The sequence below is a fragment of the Rhinopithecus bieti genome, unplaced genomic scaffold (assembly GCF_001698545.2).
Source record: "Rhinopithecus bieti isolate Rb0 unplaced genomic scaffold, ASM169854v2 scaffold_52893, whole genome shotgun sequence".
Lineage (NCBI taxonomy): Eukaryota > Metazoa > Chordata > Mammalia > Primates > Cercopithecidae > Rhinopithecus > Rhinopithecus bieti.
Genome location: NW_016820680.1, coordinates 143,931 through 160,848, shown reverse-complemented (window position 1 = coordinate 160,848; position 16,918 = coordinate 143,931). Strand labels below are relative to the sequence as shown.

The following is a 16,918-nucleotide window of genomic DNA, read 5'->3' as shown; positions in this document are numbered from 1 at the left end:
ACAATCTAAACTAATCTCGGTTGGCTAAACATTTGATTTTTTTTAGATAGGTGGGCATGTGAAAGAAAGCGGAGAGGAAAGGGGAAGGCATGTCTGTAATGAGCTAGAAAGTTAGTTCTCTTTCCAAATAAGGAAAGGAATGTGAGCTGGTATTGATAATGCCTGGTACTGTGGCGTGCCCGGGCATCTAACAAAGGCAAAAAGGAAAAAAGGAGAAAAAGAAAAAAAAGGGAGGGCGGTACTATGAATTAAAGAATAAACAACTGATCAGGTTATTTGAAGAGAAACCTCATCATATCCCAAACCTTCAAGGGAAATTCCACGCACCTAGCTAGACTTGAGAAGTAAATGAACCACCAGATAAGCAAGGAGGTAATAACAGCTTAAACCAATAGCCTCTCATGGAAGTCAGAGCCACAAGATGTGTTGCTCCCTATAGAAAATAAAGATAACATCTTGACAAAGGTCTCTGAGTTATTTTTCAGAAACTCAGACTCTGCCAAATGGAAAATGCTAACCACCATTACATAAGGGGGAACTGAAGACTGAACTCTGACTGACGTTCTTTGTTCTAAATTTCTTCCTGAGGGGCCTGGAGACAGTGACACCCACATGCCAAACCTTAACATTCTTTTCTGCTGATCCCAAGTTTCTAGACAAAGCCTTTGATCGCAAATCAAAGAATCTCTGAATTCTGCCACCCCACCTCAAGATATCCTGCCTTTTGGGACTAAACCAATGTATAACCCCCACATATTGATGTATGATTTTGCCAGTAACTTCTGCTTTCCTAGAATATATCTCTACCTTAAAAAAATCTTGCTTGTAAGCCATTGGGGAGGTCAAGTTTTAAGCAATAGCTATACTATTCTACTTGCTCGGTGCCCTGCAAACAAACACCCTTATTTCTCTTGCTACAGATGTCAGTGTCGGTGTTTGGCTTTACTGCACTGGAGTGTACCCAGGTTCAGTTTAGTAACACTGCAACTTAAGAAAAATAAACTGGGCCGGTGGCTCACGCCTGTAATCCCAGCACTTTGGGAGGCCGCGGGCAGATCACAAGGTCAAGAGAGTGAGACCATCCTGGCCAACATGGAGAAACCCCGTCTCTACTAAAAATACAAAAACTAGCTGGGAATGGTGGCGCGCGTCAGTAGTCCCATCTACTTGGGAGGCTGAGGCAGGTGAATCACTTGAACCCGGGAGGCGGAGGTTGCAGTGAGCAGAGATCAAGCCACTGCACTGCACTCCAGCCTGGCGACAGAGCGAGAATCCTTCTCAAAAAAAAAAAAAAAAAAGAAACCTGTGAGCTATCTATATAGGTGATCATTAAAACCACAAGGGTGGGTGAGACGAACCAGAGAGAGAGAGAAGAAAAAAGGACCTATGAAAAAGGCTTGAGGAACTCCAGCAACACTTACTGGTCACACACAGAAGAACAGCCTAAAAGGAAAATAAGAATTGGCTAAGGAGGAAGAAAGAAATTTAGGATTATATTGTGTAATGGAGCCAAAGGATGAGTATATTCCAAAGAGAAAAGAAATGTCTATAGAGTCAAATGTGGCCAGGCACAGTTGTTCACGTCTGCAATCTCAACACTTTGGGAGGTTGAGGCTAGAGGATCACTTGAGGCCTGGAGTTCAAAATCAGCCTGGGCCAACATAGCTACAAATTTAGAAAATTAGCAGGTGTGGTGGCACATGCCTGTAACCCCAGCTACTCAGGAGGCTGAGGTGGGAAGACTGCTTGAACCTAAGAGTTGGAGGCTGCAGTGAGCCAAGATCACACAACTGCTACTGCAATCCAGCCTGGGTGACAGAGTGAGATTCTGTCTCTTTAAAAAAAAAAGAAGACCAGGAACAGTGGTTTACACTTGTAATCCCAGCACATTGGGAGGCCCAGGCAGGTGATCACCTGATCTCAGGAGTTTAAGACCAGCCTAGCCAACGTGGCGAAATCCCGTCTCTATTAAAAATACAAACATCAGCCGAGCTTGGTGGTATGCACCTGTAGTCCCAGCTACTTGGGAGGCTGAGGTAGGAGGATCGCTTGAACCCGGGAGGCAGAGGTTTCAGTGAGCCGAGATCACACCACTGCACTCCAGCAGCCTGGGTGACAGAGCAAGACTCCATCTCAAAAAAAAAAAAAAAAAGTCAGCTGTGACAGAATCAGCAGTTATGCTGAAAGTATTTTCACCCTCATAAGAACGTCCTAAAGGTGATTTGTAAGGATGTTCCATATCATCTGATAAAACAGCATAGGTACCAGTTGAGCTTCACACAAAGGGGAACATACAGGTAATATGCTTTGTGTGTGGCTCTGTGTGTGTTTGCGTGCATGCACACATGCATGTGTTTGTTGGAAATTGACCACTAAGTGAAATTTCAGATTGCCTTACCTTTCTAAAGCTAAATGTTGGCTTTATTTTATTTTATTTTCAAGAAACAGGGTCTTACTCTGTCATCCAGGCTAAACTGCAGGGCTCAAGTAATCGTCTCGCCTTAGCCTCATGAGTAGCTAGGATTACAGGCCTGTGCCACCATGCCTGGCTAATTTTTTAACTTTTTGTACAGATGGGCTCTCCCTATGTTGCCCAGGCTAGTCTTGAACTCCTGGCCTCAAGCAATCCTCCTGCCTTGGCGTCCTAAAGCACTGGGATTACAGGTGTGAGCTATCGTGCCCAACTGTCATTTTACTATTTCAAATTCTGTAACTATTAACATCTGAAATCTTAATAACTAAACACTGCTATTAAGTAACTGTTAATTACATTTATATCTTATTATCATATTCAGGAATAAGAATCTAGAAGAAAATATAACAAATTGTTAAACTCTCAGAATAGGACTGAGAGATGGGTTTTCTGAGTTACATGCTTTCACATAATAGTTGCATATTTTTTACAATAATCTTGCATTACTGTTGTAATAAAATAGAAGATTTTAAAAACCCGAGGGTCACTGGGTACCTAAGAAAGAAACGTTAACTACAGAGATTAAATAATGATGGCATAGGATGGCTGGGGTTTTCTTTGTTGGGGGGTGGGAGAGAGGAGGAGGAGAAAAAGCTAAAAATATCACTTAACACCCTCTGTCAATCTTTTCTCCAGTTCCTCACCTTTAACATTATCTCAGTAATCCAGACTAAGAACCTTAATTTTACATGCATTATCAACAACTCCTTTTTATCACCCATATTTAAGAATTTACCATATTCTATCAATTTTACCTCAAAACAATGCAGCCTTCTATTTTCTTTTTTATCCCCAGGATTATTATCTCAGTGATTTTCAAGCTTTTTAAAACAGCGGAATCCTTTTTTTCCCCTAAGAAATTTGACATAAAGTCAGTTAAAGTCACACCAAAGCTATTTTAGAAATACAGTTTTGGTCGAGTGCGGTGACTCACACCTGTAATCCCAGCAGTTTGGGAGGCCGAGGTGGGCGGATCACCTGAGGTCGGGAGTTCGAAATCAGCCTGACCAACATGGAGAAACCCCGTCTCTACTAAAAATACAAAATTAGCCAGGCCTGGTGGTGCATGCCTGTAATCCCAGCTACTTGGGAGGGTGAGGCAGGAGAATTGTTTGAACCCGGGAGGTGGAGGTTGCCGTGAGCCAAGAGCAAAAAACTCCGTCAAAAAAAAAGAAATACAGTTTTTATAGTAACTTTTACTTACTCTAATATCAATACGTGATGATAAGATAGTTTTAAATACAAAGTTAGAAATTAGGAGTTAGGGATGAGAGTTAAAGCTTACATCAATCTACCATTCAGTTTACATTTATCTCTCTCACCCTTTATCTGATTCACGTACCTATACAGTTGCAAATGGTAACATTTTACATACTGTTTATTTTGATATTAAGCTAACTCTTCAGATAAACGTAGCAAGGGAACCTTGGCTCTATGGTCTACACAAAAATGGGTTATCTTGGCAAAAACAGCTGGCTCAAATGTGGAATTAAGCATCTTCAAATTTGATTGTGTAGTTCTTTTTTAACAAGTTTTCACTGTTAAAATATAATTTAGAAATGAAATTTGCATCAAACTTCAAAAGAACCCCTGAAGCCGCTCTATGTAGCACAATTCGGTACATACTGTTGCCTTACTTATCTCTTATCTGGGCCCTAACATTACCTCTCCCGGCTCCCAGTGTATCCTCACTTGTTTTCCTTACATGCAGCTGTCTGATTAATCTTGCTACAGCACAAATACTGTCTGCACAGACATGACTTAAGTCTGGTTCCTGGCACTTGAAGCCCTCTGTGATATGAACCCAATCCAATTTTCAAGTCTCTTCCTCATTCCCCACCCAAATTCCACACTACAGCAAAGGCACTGTTTTCCATTTCTGAAACAGATAGTTTTCAACCATACAGCCTGTTCTTATCACTCTTATATATCTGTCTGGAAGTCTCCTATCTTACTAACTCCACCTCAGAAAGTTATGCTCATCTTTTAGAGCTCAGCTCAAACCCCATAACTCTGCTCAATGTTACTCTCACCTCTAAATATGCTAAAGAATTCTGAATTTCAAAAGAGTTAATCACATCTACACTAAATTGTATGTTAAGAGGGAGCGCATCAATTTTTTTTAGTATTGCGTGTGAAATCTATATAAAATCTGACTAATAAATGAGATGAATGTTTAAAACTACCCAGCAAGTAATGGCAATCTAAAACTGGATTATGGTGATGGTCACATAGCTCAATAAATGGACGCTATCACCAAATTGAGCACTTAAAATGGGTGAATTTTTATATACCTCAATGAAGTTGGCTTTTAAAAGCAAGAACACACAGAAAGTATAAAAGAGGTTACTAAGAACTAGGAGAAGCAGGGAAGGAGGTTTAATTATTTAATATGTACAGAGTTTCTGTTAGTGTAGTGTTATGATATTCACATTGGTTTTTGTCCAGGTTCTTGGCTCGTAACTCCCATAAAATGTTAGTATTTTGTTATGTTTTGTTACAATGTTGTTAAAATGTTTTAATATAATGTTAAAACAAAGACAGTAACAGCCCTTTCCCAAAAGAAACCCCCTTCTTGCCTGGGGACTAGACTGCCATTGTAGGACTAACAAAGTAGGCACAAGATTAGAAATTATGGTTTAGGGGTCGTGCAGCTGGGGGCTACAAGATTCCGACCATCCCTAAATTGCTAAGATCAGTGCTTGGGGTATTTTGCAGACCCTGCACTTGATGGATCAGCTGGCACCACCCAGATGGATAAACTGGCTCATTTGATCTTGTGGTACCCACCCAGGAACTGATTCAGCACAAGAGGACAGCTTCAACTTCCCATTAGTTCTTCTTCTGACCCAACCAATCAGCACTCTCGACTCACTGGCCTTCCCCAACCCACCAAATTATCCTTAAAAACTCTGACCTCCGAATGCTCGAGGAGACTGATTTGACTAATAAGAAAACTCTGGTCTCCTGCAGAAAAAAAAGGCACAACTGGATAATGATTTAAGGACACTAAACTATATGTAACTTTGAAATTTATGGACGAATGCAGGATTGTGCAATGGGTACACAATACTATCAACTGAGTAAAAGACAGAAAAGAATCCAATGAGGTTTCCTAAAATACTGAAGAAAAAAAAAAAAAAAAAATTCATCTTCACCATCAGCTGATAACGATTGCTAATTTGTTAGGTTCTCTATTAACTAGGTTATCAGTACATCGTTCCATACTGTAGGATTCTCAGTATTTTATATATGCAGAAAACAGAAGAACTTTCTAAGCCTTAGTCTGTTTCTCACTTAATAAATACCACAATAAATGAGGACTTCCAGTCTTCTCTTATGATAGATAAGAGGTGCTATCTACCCGAATAGTTACTGTGTGATTGGCAGATGGTCTCAAGAGAGGCAGCCGGATCCCACATCGAGGCATTCTTCTCATTTCCTCAATAGGAGTTCCAAGCCACTTCTTATCTGGAGAAAGGTGAGGCGGAACGTATTTAGGGATCTTCCTTTCTGTTCTTTGATGTTTGGTTTCGCATTGTTCTTTTCTAAGGTCAAGACAAATGTGTTTAGTCACAAATTATTTGCTGTTTTAATTCCTTTAGATACACAAGCACAAAACTTACCCAGATGTTATTGTTTAAAGTATGCCATACTTGGTCACTCATTATGTTTTATATTTACAATCAACAGAAAAACTTATAAAGCTTATAAAACTCAAGAGCTTATTTTTAACAGTCTGTGGAAGAAAGTTCCAAACACATGTAAATCACCTTCTCAAAACAGAAATGAGTCATGGTTCACAGTATCATCTACACAGTAATTTTCAATGAAGTGAACTCACTATTGCATGCTGACTGCACTATCTCAGGAAACTCAGATCACAGAAATCATGGATGGGATTTAAGATTCCATACGGGGTAATGGCAAAATATAAGCTTTGTAATATGACACACCTGGATTTAAATCCCAGCATTACCACTCAGAAGGTGCATGATTCCAGCGAATTCTCTAACCCAAATCTCAGTTTTCGCATTTAGTGAGTACAATACCATCTGTCTGCCTGTCACGGCATTAAACAGTGTTAAAAAAAAAAAAAAAGTGTAATACACAATGGCCTACAAGAATGTCTGGCTGAAGAAACAGCAGCTGCTATCAACCTAGTATTTTCATGTTCTAGTTATTCCCGTAAATACCAAAAGGAAGCTCATGAAACTAAAAATCTGATTTCTAATACTCATTTTATTTCTTGTTTTCTGTTTCTAGCCTTTTTAGAGTTTAAACTTTAGAGTCTAGGTTTAAATTTCGCATAAGTAGTTAACAAGAAACAAAACCATTTATTTGCTTTACTAGAAATCATAGCTTCGTTAAACTCCCTTACAAAACTATAAAGCATATTATGCTATTGGAGAGATATTCCTCACAGAAAATTACCTTCTGTCCTCTGCTTTGGGCAGTCTCATGAAATGATCTGTGATTTTAGAATCCTTTCTTCCATGTTGCTTGGAATTTCTGCATTCTACATTCAGGCTAGAAATATTTCCAGGTAGTTTAGCATTTAAATCATTCATTCCAGTGTGACTCTCTCCTCCTTCAAATTGGAAATGTAATCTAACTTCACCTCCCTTAGTAGAATACCGTTTCCTAAATTCAATGTCAGCGTCTCTTGCTTGGAACCTTGAAGGTTTATTTGTTTGGGAGGAACTACCATCTTCTTGTTCATCAAAACCTGGACTTGTCTCCTCATCTGCTTCTGAGTCTTGACAACTATTTTTAGAATTATCCACATCCATCGGTGACTCGGGTTCACTTTCCTTCTCAAATGGAGGAGAATTTCCTAGGCAACTTTCTTGTCTACTCAATTTGTTGTCATTTTTTGATCCAGTACCAACATCCTCAGAGCCAGCATCTGACAATGGACTCTCTGGCACGACGTCTATCTCCTCTTGCTGACAACTTGCACAGTCTTCCCCAGGATGGCAAGACTTGCTGCACTTCTGGTGGCTTCCAGCTTCTCTGGCCTGTTCATCTTCTGTAGTCTGCTTTGCATTTACAAGCTTTACCGTTGTGAGAAACTGTTGATTGTCTCTATTTTCTTCACTATCTGTGTCACTGTGATCTTCATTTTGAGGCGACCGATCAATGTTAGCATTACTAAACTGCTCTGGTACCAGGGTTACTGTCTGAGGTTCACTTTCCAAAAGCTGCTCCACGTGTTTCCCTTCATTTTGCCACTTACACATTGCTGCAGTCTGATGCTGGTTCAAATACTGTGTACTTTTTTCAGTGGGTGACTTATCAAGACTTAGCTGAGAAACATTTTCTAATTTTTCTACATTATGTTGGTAAAAGTTATCTTTTTGTACAGAACTCATCATGGATTCTATTCTTGTATTGTTGTTTTCTTTACTATCCAAACTACAAGAGAACAGAAAGAACTAAAAACAACTTACAATACAAAAAAGTCACTTATCCAATCATACCCCCAGTGTCACAGCAGTAATTAAACTCCCTTTAGTTACCTGAGCACACGTCTTCCATGACTCCATGCCTTTGCATGTGCCCCTAATGCCCTCCCTGCAGCTGTGTGTCTGGCAAACACCTGCCTTTCCTTCAAGTCATAAATGTCACTCACTTCTCTATGCAGTCTTACTTTAGGGACCAAAAGTAAAGTTGAACATTTGTTTCTTCTACACACTAACCACCACTGTGCCTTGCTCATACCTTTTACTATTGCATCCATCACACTAGGCAGTAAGTATGTGTTTTTGTGTGTATGGCCACTGCTACACTGTGAGTATCTTAAAGACACAAACTGGCCGGGCGCAGTGGCTCATGCCTGTAATCCCAGCACTTTGGGAGGCCGAGGCGGGCGGATCACGAGGTCAGGAGATCGAGACCATCCTGGCTAAACCTGGTGAAACCCCGTCTCTACTGAAAATACAAAAAATTAGGCAGGCATGGTGGCGGGCGCCTGTAGTCCCAGCTACTCGGGAGGCTGAGGCAGGAGAATGGTGTGAACCCAGGAGGCAGAGCTTGCAGTGAGCCGAGATCTCGCCACTGTACTCCAGCCTGGGCGACATAGCGAGACTCCATCTCAAAAAAAAAAAAAAAAAAAAAAAAAGACACAGACTATTCCTGTCTCATCTCGGTGTTTCAAGTATACAGGACCGTCCCTGGCACACAAGACTCTAAAAAATTACTTTTAAGGTGATTTTGAATTAACATAGATAAAGGAGAATAGAAAAGCATGAACAAAGAAAGAAAATACTAAAGCAACAAGATAAAACATCCATGTATTATTATTCATTTCTCTATATAGGAATGTCTCTATACCTTTCTGATTCCGCTGTCTTGATTCCTTTAGTGTCCATCCAACTGGTAATAGTCTTTTGTTTGAAAACTATAAAAAAAAAAATGTATATTCACACATTCCTTCAAACAGAAAACATATACAGCATATTATACATGCAAGGAACTATGCTAGGTTCTACAGGTTAAACAAAAGATTAATAACTCAAGTATTTGCCCTCAAGTAATACCAGTAAGATAGGAACATAAATGTTAATACATATGACACAGGGTAGAAAATGACTGGTGCCTAAGAGAGTTGGTATGGCCTAATGGATAACATCATAGGCTATGGAATCAGAACATTTGCATTCAAATCCTGATTCTCCCATTAGCTTCCTAAGTTACTCTGTGAGGGGTCATTTCTCCGTATCTTAGATCCCTCATTTGTAAACGTGCAAAATAACTATCTCTCATGAGATAATGCTTAATTTAAGTAAAAATAGCTTATGTGAAGTGTTTAGGGCGTTATCTGGTTTATGCTTAGTAAATGTTGATTCTTAATTATCATTATTATTAAAAGAGGTCCTGATAAAGGAATTAAGGTTATTTCCGAGGAAGACACTACTTCGGTGAACAGGAGAAACTGGGGCATAATCGGTATGATTTCTTTGGAAAAGGTAAGGCTTGAATTATGCCTTGAAAAGTAAACATGCAAGTCACATAAAAAGAAAATTATAAGCAAAAGCACCAATATCGGGGAAATATAAAGAACTTAAAAAGAAAGCAAAAGAAAATATGGTTGAAAAAGCCAGGATCGTATCATACAACAGGATCTTGAATGACCCACAAAGAGAAGTACAAAAAATGTGTTGAAAGATATGATTCCTCTCATCTAGGAGGCTCACAGTCATGCATGACAGCTGGAGGATAAATCTGAGGGGCAAGAGTGAAGAGCTTATTGCCAGAAACCAGGGAGAAAGCTACTAGTCCAGGTCAGTGGTTCCTAAACTATCTGGATCATCAGGAAGCCAGCCACACCCAGTCCTACTGAATCAGAATCTATATGTGAGTAGGATGAAGGCATGAGGGGAGCTGGAATCTTTTTTTTTTTTTTTCCAAAAGTGATTTTGATAATCCACTAGATAGAACAGTGACTGGCCAAGAACATAAACTAGTCCTTGTGAGAGTAGTAAAAGTGAGGAGAGTCATTACAGACTTCACAATAAGAGGGGAAGTTAAAAGTGACTTTAAGCTTTGGGCTTGAGAGACTGGAAAAATAATGACAGCCTTAAGTAGAAATATGGAATATAAGAGAATTGTGTTTAGGGAAAAAGTATGATTAGGTCGATTCTGCCTATACTCAATTTGAGATGCCAAAGAAGTAACTAGATAGAAAACAGTATCACTACTTTTGGCTTCCTAAGGTTTCCTTCCCAACACACCAGCAGATAGTAGCAACAGTAGAATTGATAGCTCAGGAAAGGGAGATGCAATATAAATAAATACAAGCCACATTTTATATAATCATTAGAAGTAAGTATGCTGTCAAAATTTAATATATTGAATAGGGATTAAATGTACATCATATTTTAGTATCAGAAATAAAATCTTAAACATTCGCAAATGTTTAAGATCTGAGATACTCACTAAATTGAATGTAAGAATCTTAGCACACTAAGTCACAGGATCTTTCTTATTTACCTACCTCTCCTCAAATACCATATTGAGCAAAACAGATGCAGGCTCAAACAGACGAAAATCAATGGTTTATTTTTCATTGAGATAATGGCATAATCAAAATACATTTCAGACGGGGAGAATTTTATACCAGAAAAATATTCAGTTGCTATATAATCTTTACCTTCCACAAAATACTTATAATCCAACTAGTAAAAATCTTTGATTAGTGTTTCAAAACTAGTTTCTATCACAAAAAAGTAATCATGCATAGTGATTTCTCATTGTTAAACACCATTACTTCAATGATTTTATTTAGCATTTCTGCAGATCAGGCTTCAGAGAAAAAATGAGCCTCAGTCAGAGGGAGTAAGAGGATAAACCATCTGATTCTGAAACTTTTTCTATAGTTCTGTATTCTCTATTTATTTTCTTTATATCAAATACAGCAAGTATAGTTTAGAAAATCCTCAAATTGGGCCAGGCGTGGTGGCTCACGCCTGTAATCTCAACACTTTGGGAAGCCAAGATGGGCTGATCACGAGGTCAGGAGATCGAGACCATCCTGGCTAACATGGTGAAACCCCGTCTCTACTAAAAATACAAAAAATTAGCCGGGCGTTGTGGCGGGCACCTGTAGTCCCAGCTACTCGGGAGGCTGAGGCAGGAGAATGGTGTGAACCCAGGAGGCGGAGCTTGCAGTGAGCTGAGATCATGCCACTGCACTCCAGCCTGGGCAACAGTGTGAGACTCCATCTTAAAAAAAAAAAAAATTCCTCAAATTACAAACTAGTAATATGCCAAAACATTCATTTTTTGAGTTGGTTTAGAAGTTAAAACATCTTTTTTCCATAAATATAAGGATTAATGTTAAGATGCAATGACTAGGTTCCTACAACACACACGAAGCACATACTCCAGTGATAAGTCTACAGAACCTAAAGACTGCACACATCATTTCATGAAAAACCAGGAGTGTTCCAGCAATGGTGAGGAAGAGAGCTCTCTCATGTAGCCCTGACCCTGAGAATGTGTTTTCTCTCCAGTTTCAGGTTTCCTGAAGCCTGAGGAAGGGATGAAGGAGGAAAAGCAAGAGGTGAGGAACCAGTATCTTCTAATAAAACACTGATCAGTCCTTCTTAGGGCCTCAGAGAAAGGACTGCTTACTGCTCTTTGCAATATCACTACTTTTGGCTTCCTAAGGTTTCCTTCCCAACACACCACAGGACTGTGTCAGAGCTTTATCCCTCTTGCTCCTGAAGCATAAAATGATGCTTTCCAGGTTTCCTGTGATTTTTCACTAGAAATAGTCACAACAAGGCAAAAAGAGTGGTAATAAGAAGTGACAAAGATACAAGATCTAGAGTCAGATCATCTTGGATTGAGATCTTTGTTCAGTCACTTACTAGTACCATCTTGGTCAAGTTGCTTCACTTTGTTAAGCCTTTATTTACTCACCCAGAAAATGAAGCTAACAACACCTACTTCTAAGGGTTATGTTGATCAATTAAAATGCAAAAATTAGAGAAAATATTGTGTTCAGTCTCACAAAACACTCAACAAATATGTTATCTCCCGACATTTCCACCCAGTCTTTTTTTTCCCCACTGAGATCAGTAATTCTTCAACTTTGACTTCACACCATTTACATTTACTCTCATCAGTAACATTACTCAGTAACCAGTGTATTTTAATCAGCAGGTCATTCAATTAACAGCTATAGATACAGCCAAAAGGCACAAAATGCAATAACATTCACCTGCATTTCAAAGGCACGCTCCACTTTCACAAAAAGTCCATAGCAACGCATCTGGATAAACCCTTTATCATCACAATGTGAATAACATGCTGAGTTCTGCCAATCTGCAAGTTTGCAGATTTTTTTTTTCTTTTTTCAGAAGTGGGGTCTCGCTATGCTGCTTAAGCTGGACTGGAACTCCCAGGCTCAAGTGATCCTCTTGCCTTAGCCTCCCAAGTAGCTGGGACTACAGGTGCATGTCACCATGCCCAGCAAAATTTGCGATTTCAGTCAATATAAGAAACGTGCCCAGGAGGATAAATAATGTAAAATTTAAAGATACTAAGTAAATACCCATTTCTCTACCCCACCTACTTGTCCTAAGATAATTATGTATAAAACTTTAAATACCAAGTTCCTAAAGGAATCCCAAAAATTCAAACAATGGGCTTTTGATACAAATATAGTCTTTGAACATTGTTAATTGGTGTCCTGTCCCAGGTATATAGAAAACATTTAAACACGTGAAATACAGCCCCAAGTATTCATTTGGTACCTCTTCTGCAGAAATCTTAAGATCCAACCAGTGAGGACTGAGTGTCCTCACCCCTATTTGCAACTAACTCCTCCTTCTTTACATGCAAATAAGGTTAATGAAACCACAAATTATCCAGTCACAGGAGCTGAAGTACACCTGAACACACACCTGAAGTTCACCTTCAGTTCCCTCTCCCCTATACCAAGTTCTCTGAAATCTACATCCTAAATTTTAAATCCATCCCTTTCGTATACCCTTTAAACACATCACTTATTAGACAACTGCCATGTTTCTTGCAACTAGTCTCCCTGTCTATAGTCTTGACTATCCAGTATTCTACAAACTACAAATAACCAGTCAATTTTCAATGAAATAACACAGACAATACAAGAATGCATCACACATAGTAAAGTTAAGTATTATTTCATGGAGCATTTATTTCAGTTATAAATATGGCTTATTTGCCAGGTTACATATATTTCTAACTCTGTGTACCGGATAAAATTTATGCTGTGGGTTGCAGTTAGAAAAGTCCAAAAGCCACTGTTTAAGCCATATTTTCTAAAATATTAACCAAATGGTATTCCCACACTTAAAAGCTTTTTAGTGGTTTCTCCATCAACCACAGAATAAGGTTGAAATTCCTTAAAATGGAACTTGAGTTTCTTCATAAGCTCCTGCCTGCCACTCAGCCTCATCTGACACTCCTCTGTCATCTTATGCTCCAGTCTTACCAACTTTTGCATGTCTTATTCCCTCTGCGTGTATAATTCTTTCTCCTCCTGATTTATACAGCAAATCTTCCTCATCCTTCAAGGCTCAGTGAAAGTCGGCTTGGTACTGCCCCTAAGTATGAAGACATCTAAGTGTACAGTCCTCATCAGAGAACTGCCCGAGCTCTGCCCAGCCTCTTACACTGTTAAAGAATGCATCCTTTTTGAAATGCTCTCCTTTGCCTGACACAACACAAGCCAGGCTTTCCTTCCACCTCTGCAGCCGCTTCTCTTCAGTCTACCCTTGAACTTTGGTGTTCCTAAGGCTTCTGCCCTAGGTCAACCTTTACTTTCTCTACATGTTTATATGTTATCTATGCCCATAGCATCCATTACAATGTTTATGCCAAGAACTCCCCAATCTACTTCTCCAGCACAGAAATATTTCTTCTCAAGCATCCCATTCTTTCATGAATCCATCCCCTTCCCTATTGCCAGCATCCAGGTCTAAGTTACAATTATTTCCAACCTAGATTAGCTCCTTAACTGAGTCTTGAGACTCCACTTGAGTTCCTTTCCAATCCATTCTTTATTGTCCACACACCAGCCACACAGACTTTTCAACAAATAAGTCTAATCAAATCACTCCCCTCCTAAAAACCCCTGAGTAGCTTCTCAATGCCCTTAAAGCTCAAAATCCTTAGCAATGTCTACATATCCAATTTGACTTGACTTTTTTGTACCACCCTGCAGCCTCATCTCTCACTCTCTTGCGTTCACTCTATGTATCAATTACACTTCTGTTTTTGTTTTGTTTTGTTTTTGTTTTTCTGAGGCGGAGTTTCGCTCTTGTTGCCCAGGCTGGAGTGCAATGGTGCCCTCTCGGCTCACCGCAACCTCCGCCTCCCGGGTTCCAGCGATTCTCCTGCCTCACCTGCTCAGCCTCCCGAGTAGCTGGGATTACAGCTGCCCGCCACCACGCTCGGCTAATTTGTTTTTGATTTTTAGTAGAGACGGGGTTTCACCACACTGGTAAGGCTGGTCTTGAGCTCCTGACCTCAGGTGATCCACCAACCCCGGTCTCCCAAAGTGCAGGGATTACAGGTGTAAACCACTGCGCCCGGCCTCAATTGCACTTCCTGAAACACTCCCTTACTTCCTCCTCATCTAACTTCTACTCATTCTAAAGTTCTCAGAATAAGCATCTCATCTTCTGGAGGACTATCTTCGATCCCATAAATTAGATTAGGTAGAACAATCTGTCCTTCATCTATCAGAACATCCATTACCTTTTATTATATTAACTTTTGCTATTGTCTATCTCTCCAGATAGATTTCAAGGTATGAAGGCAGAGGCCAAGCTTCTCTTGTTCAACACTGCATGCCAGGGACGGGTACAATGCCAGCTTAGACTAATAGCTCTGCACCCTGGGACCCAGAATCTGAACAAGTGAAGTTGTTTTCTTCCTATCTAGAGGCTAAAGCGTCCTACTGTTTCACATACACAATTACATCTCCTTGACGACTAAGGCAATTTCTCAATTAAACCTGAAGAAGCAAACAGGTGGTGGAGTCTCCTGCCATTTTCCGCCCTATGAGTGACTTGCTCATCAGTTTCTCACATCAATAGCACTGGGAAAAATGCGGCCCCATTCACCCACTAGTGGCTTTGGTAGCTCAGCAAGTGGACCTCAGCATGATAATGCACACAAGACCAGAAAGGAGTGACTGGAGCCCCTGGGTTCTCAGACTGAGACCAGAAGGTTCCGGTCGAGGCGAAGAACAAAGATTTTTATTTTCCCACGTACCAAGCGAGGTGGCGCTGCCTCTGTGCTGTCCCGCCCGCCCTGGGACGCAGGCTGGCGAGGACGGTGGGACCCTGAACTGCACGTGAGCGTCCCTGGGGTCGAGGACGCGCCTCTGCCTGTTGGGAAAGCTCCGGGCGTCTGAAGCAGCCGGCGAAGTTGGAGCGGCGCCCCAGCGGGGTCGCTTGGTGCAGGGTTCACAGTCGGGGCCCGCATTCATGCTGGGACCCGCAGCGCACTGTCCCCGGGCCGGCCCGGGCGGAGAGCCTCATTCACTAACCGTGAGAAGGATGGACTGCACCTCCTTCTCCGCGCCTCCCCGCACCATTCCCTCTCCGCTGCTTCCTGCTTCTGCAATTGCTGACCCGCCGGCCTCCCAAGTCAGGCCGTAAACAGTCTCTTGCCGTCCCTCTTCCACTGGCACCCCACCTGCCTCAGAATGAGCCTCTTTAATTCGGGATTCGTTCCCTTTCCCACCACCGGAAAGCTGCCGTCAGGCGCTTCCGGCTTCCGGGGCGCACACTGCCGCAAAGCGGAAGTGCGGCGCTTAGCAGGGACCGGCGCCCGGAAGGTCAGCGTGTGAAGGAGGCGCTAGCAACGCGGGGTTACCCGCTGTTATTGAGGAGCAACGGCCCAGCGGACCACCCAGACTCGAGACAGCGGCGGGAACCACTCGGTTTGCTGAGATACCATGGAAGGAGGCGGGGGAAGCGGCAACAAAACCACAGGGGATTGGCCGGCTTTTCGGAGCCGGCGGAGCAGGTTACTCGCACGCGGATTTGGCTGGCGTCCCGCGTAAGTATGGGGCCTACCTTGCGATTATTTCTGTTTGGTTCTTGCGTCTTCACTAAAGTTGCGCGTCCCATGTTTTATGTTTTTTTGTTGTTTTTTTGTTGTTTTTTTTTCCTTTCTGGCATTTACAAGCTTCAGCACCAGTGGTGGGGTTAGTGTGTCTGCATGGCTGCTCTTTCAAGATCGAAAGGCCTTAAAAAGGGCCACGGATCTCCCAGGGAAGCTGTCCGTGACTGACCTGGACTCGCGAGATCATGCATGTTTTCTTAGGTTTATATCCAAGCCTCGTGTCTTTTGTGTGTGGTGGGCCGTGTGATTGGCCCTTGATTAAGAGTAGAGCCCAGCTTTGGGAGTAAATGTATTCCAAATAGTAAGCCGTAGTTAACGTTTTAGTACACAGCGACGTATTCTGAACCCCCAAGTAGCCGTCAGGGCAGAACATTCAGTAGTATTGCATATAAGTGAGAAATAAATATGACTTGGGACAGGCTGGGAAACTATCTTTAGGAGCTAGGAAGTAAGCTGAACTTTAAAGGTGATATATAGACATGAAGAAAGAAGCCAGGTAAGAATTATAGGAAAGGAAATAAGCAGCAACATAAAGGATACAGAGGCATAAATACCTTGCCTTTGCCTCTCCTCAGTCTTGCGAATATGTTTTCCAGAACTTTGGTACTTTGTAACGGTGGTTATTCAACTGGATAAATAGAACTTGGACCTAAAGATAGGCAGTTGGTCGTGGATAAAGCCTTTACGAAAGTACTTTCTTTTTAGAGAATCCTTGTAATATTTTTCTAGGTGTTTTATACTAAAAGACAACAACAGCAAAATATGTTCAGACTGACTAGCGCAAAAAAATATAAAAGAAAAGACCTTTCATATCCCTGG

General features: G+C 41.1%; 2 protein-coding genes across 6 annotated transcripts in view; one reads left to right on the top strand and one right to left on the bottom strand.

Annotated features, from left to right (window-relative positions):
- The window catches only part of PARG (poly(ADP-ribose) glycohydrolase), a 138,287-nt gene extending 122,034 nt beyond the window's left edge, over window positions 1–16,253 (bottom strand). Inside the window, exons 1-4 of one of the 5 annotated variants that reach the window (XM_017859835.1) lie at window positions 16,051–16,253; window positions 8,810–8,876; window positions 6,908–7,891; window positions 5,838–6,021 (exon numbers count right to left, since the gene is read on the bottom strand). In XM_017859835.1, coding sequence (XP_017715324.1) covers window positions 5,838–6,021; window positions 6,908–7,891; window positions 8,810–8,847 — 1,206 coding nt within the window. In that variant the 5' untranslated portion in view covers window positions 8,848–8,876; window positions 16,051–16,253. Of the gene's footprint in view, window positions 1–5,837; window positions 6,022–6,907; window positions 7,912–8,809; window positions 8,877–15,241; window positions 15,758–16,050 lie in introns of those variants that run through there. The other 4 variants (XM_017859832.1, XM_017859833.1, XM_017859836.1 and 1 more) reach the window with 4 other exon arrangements.
- Window positions 15,804–16,918, top strand: part of TIMM23 (translocase of inner mitochondrial membrane 23) — a 31,552-nt gene continuing 30,437 nt past the window's right edge. Inside the window, 2 exon segments of the mRNA XM_017859839.1 lie at window positions 15,804–15,967; window positions 15,969–16,033. Of these exon segments, the coding sequence (XP_017715328.1) occupies window positions 15,930–15,967; window positions 15,969–16,033 (103 nt within the window). The 5' untranslated portion in view covers window positions 15,804–15,929.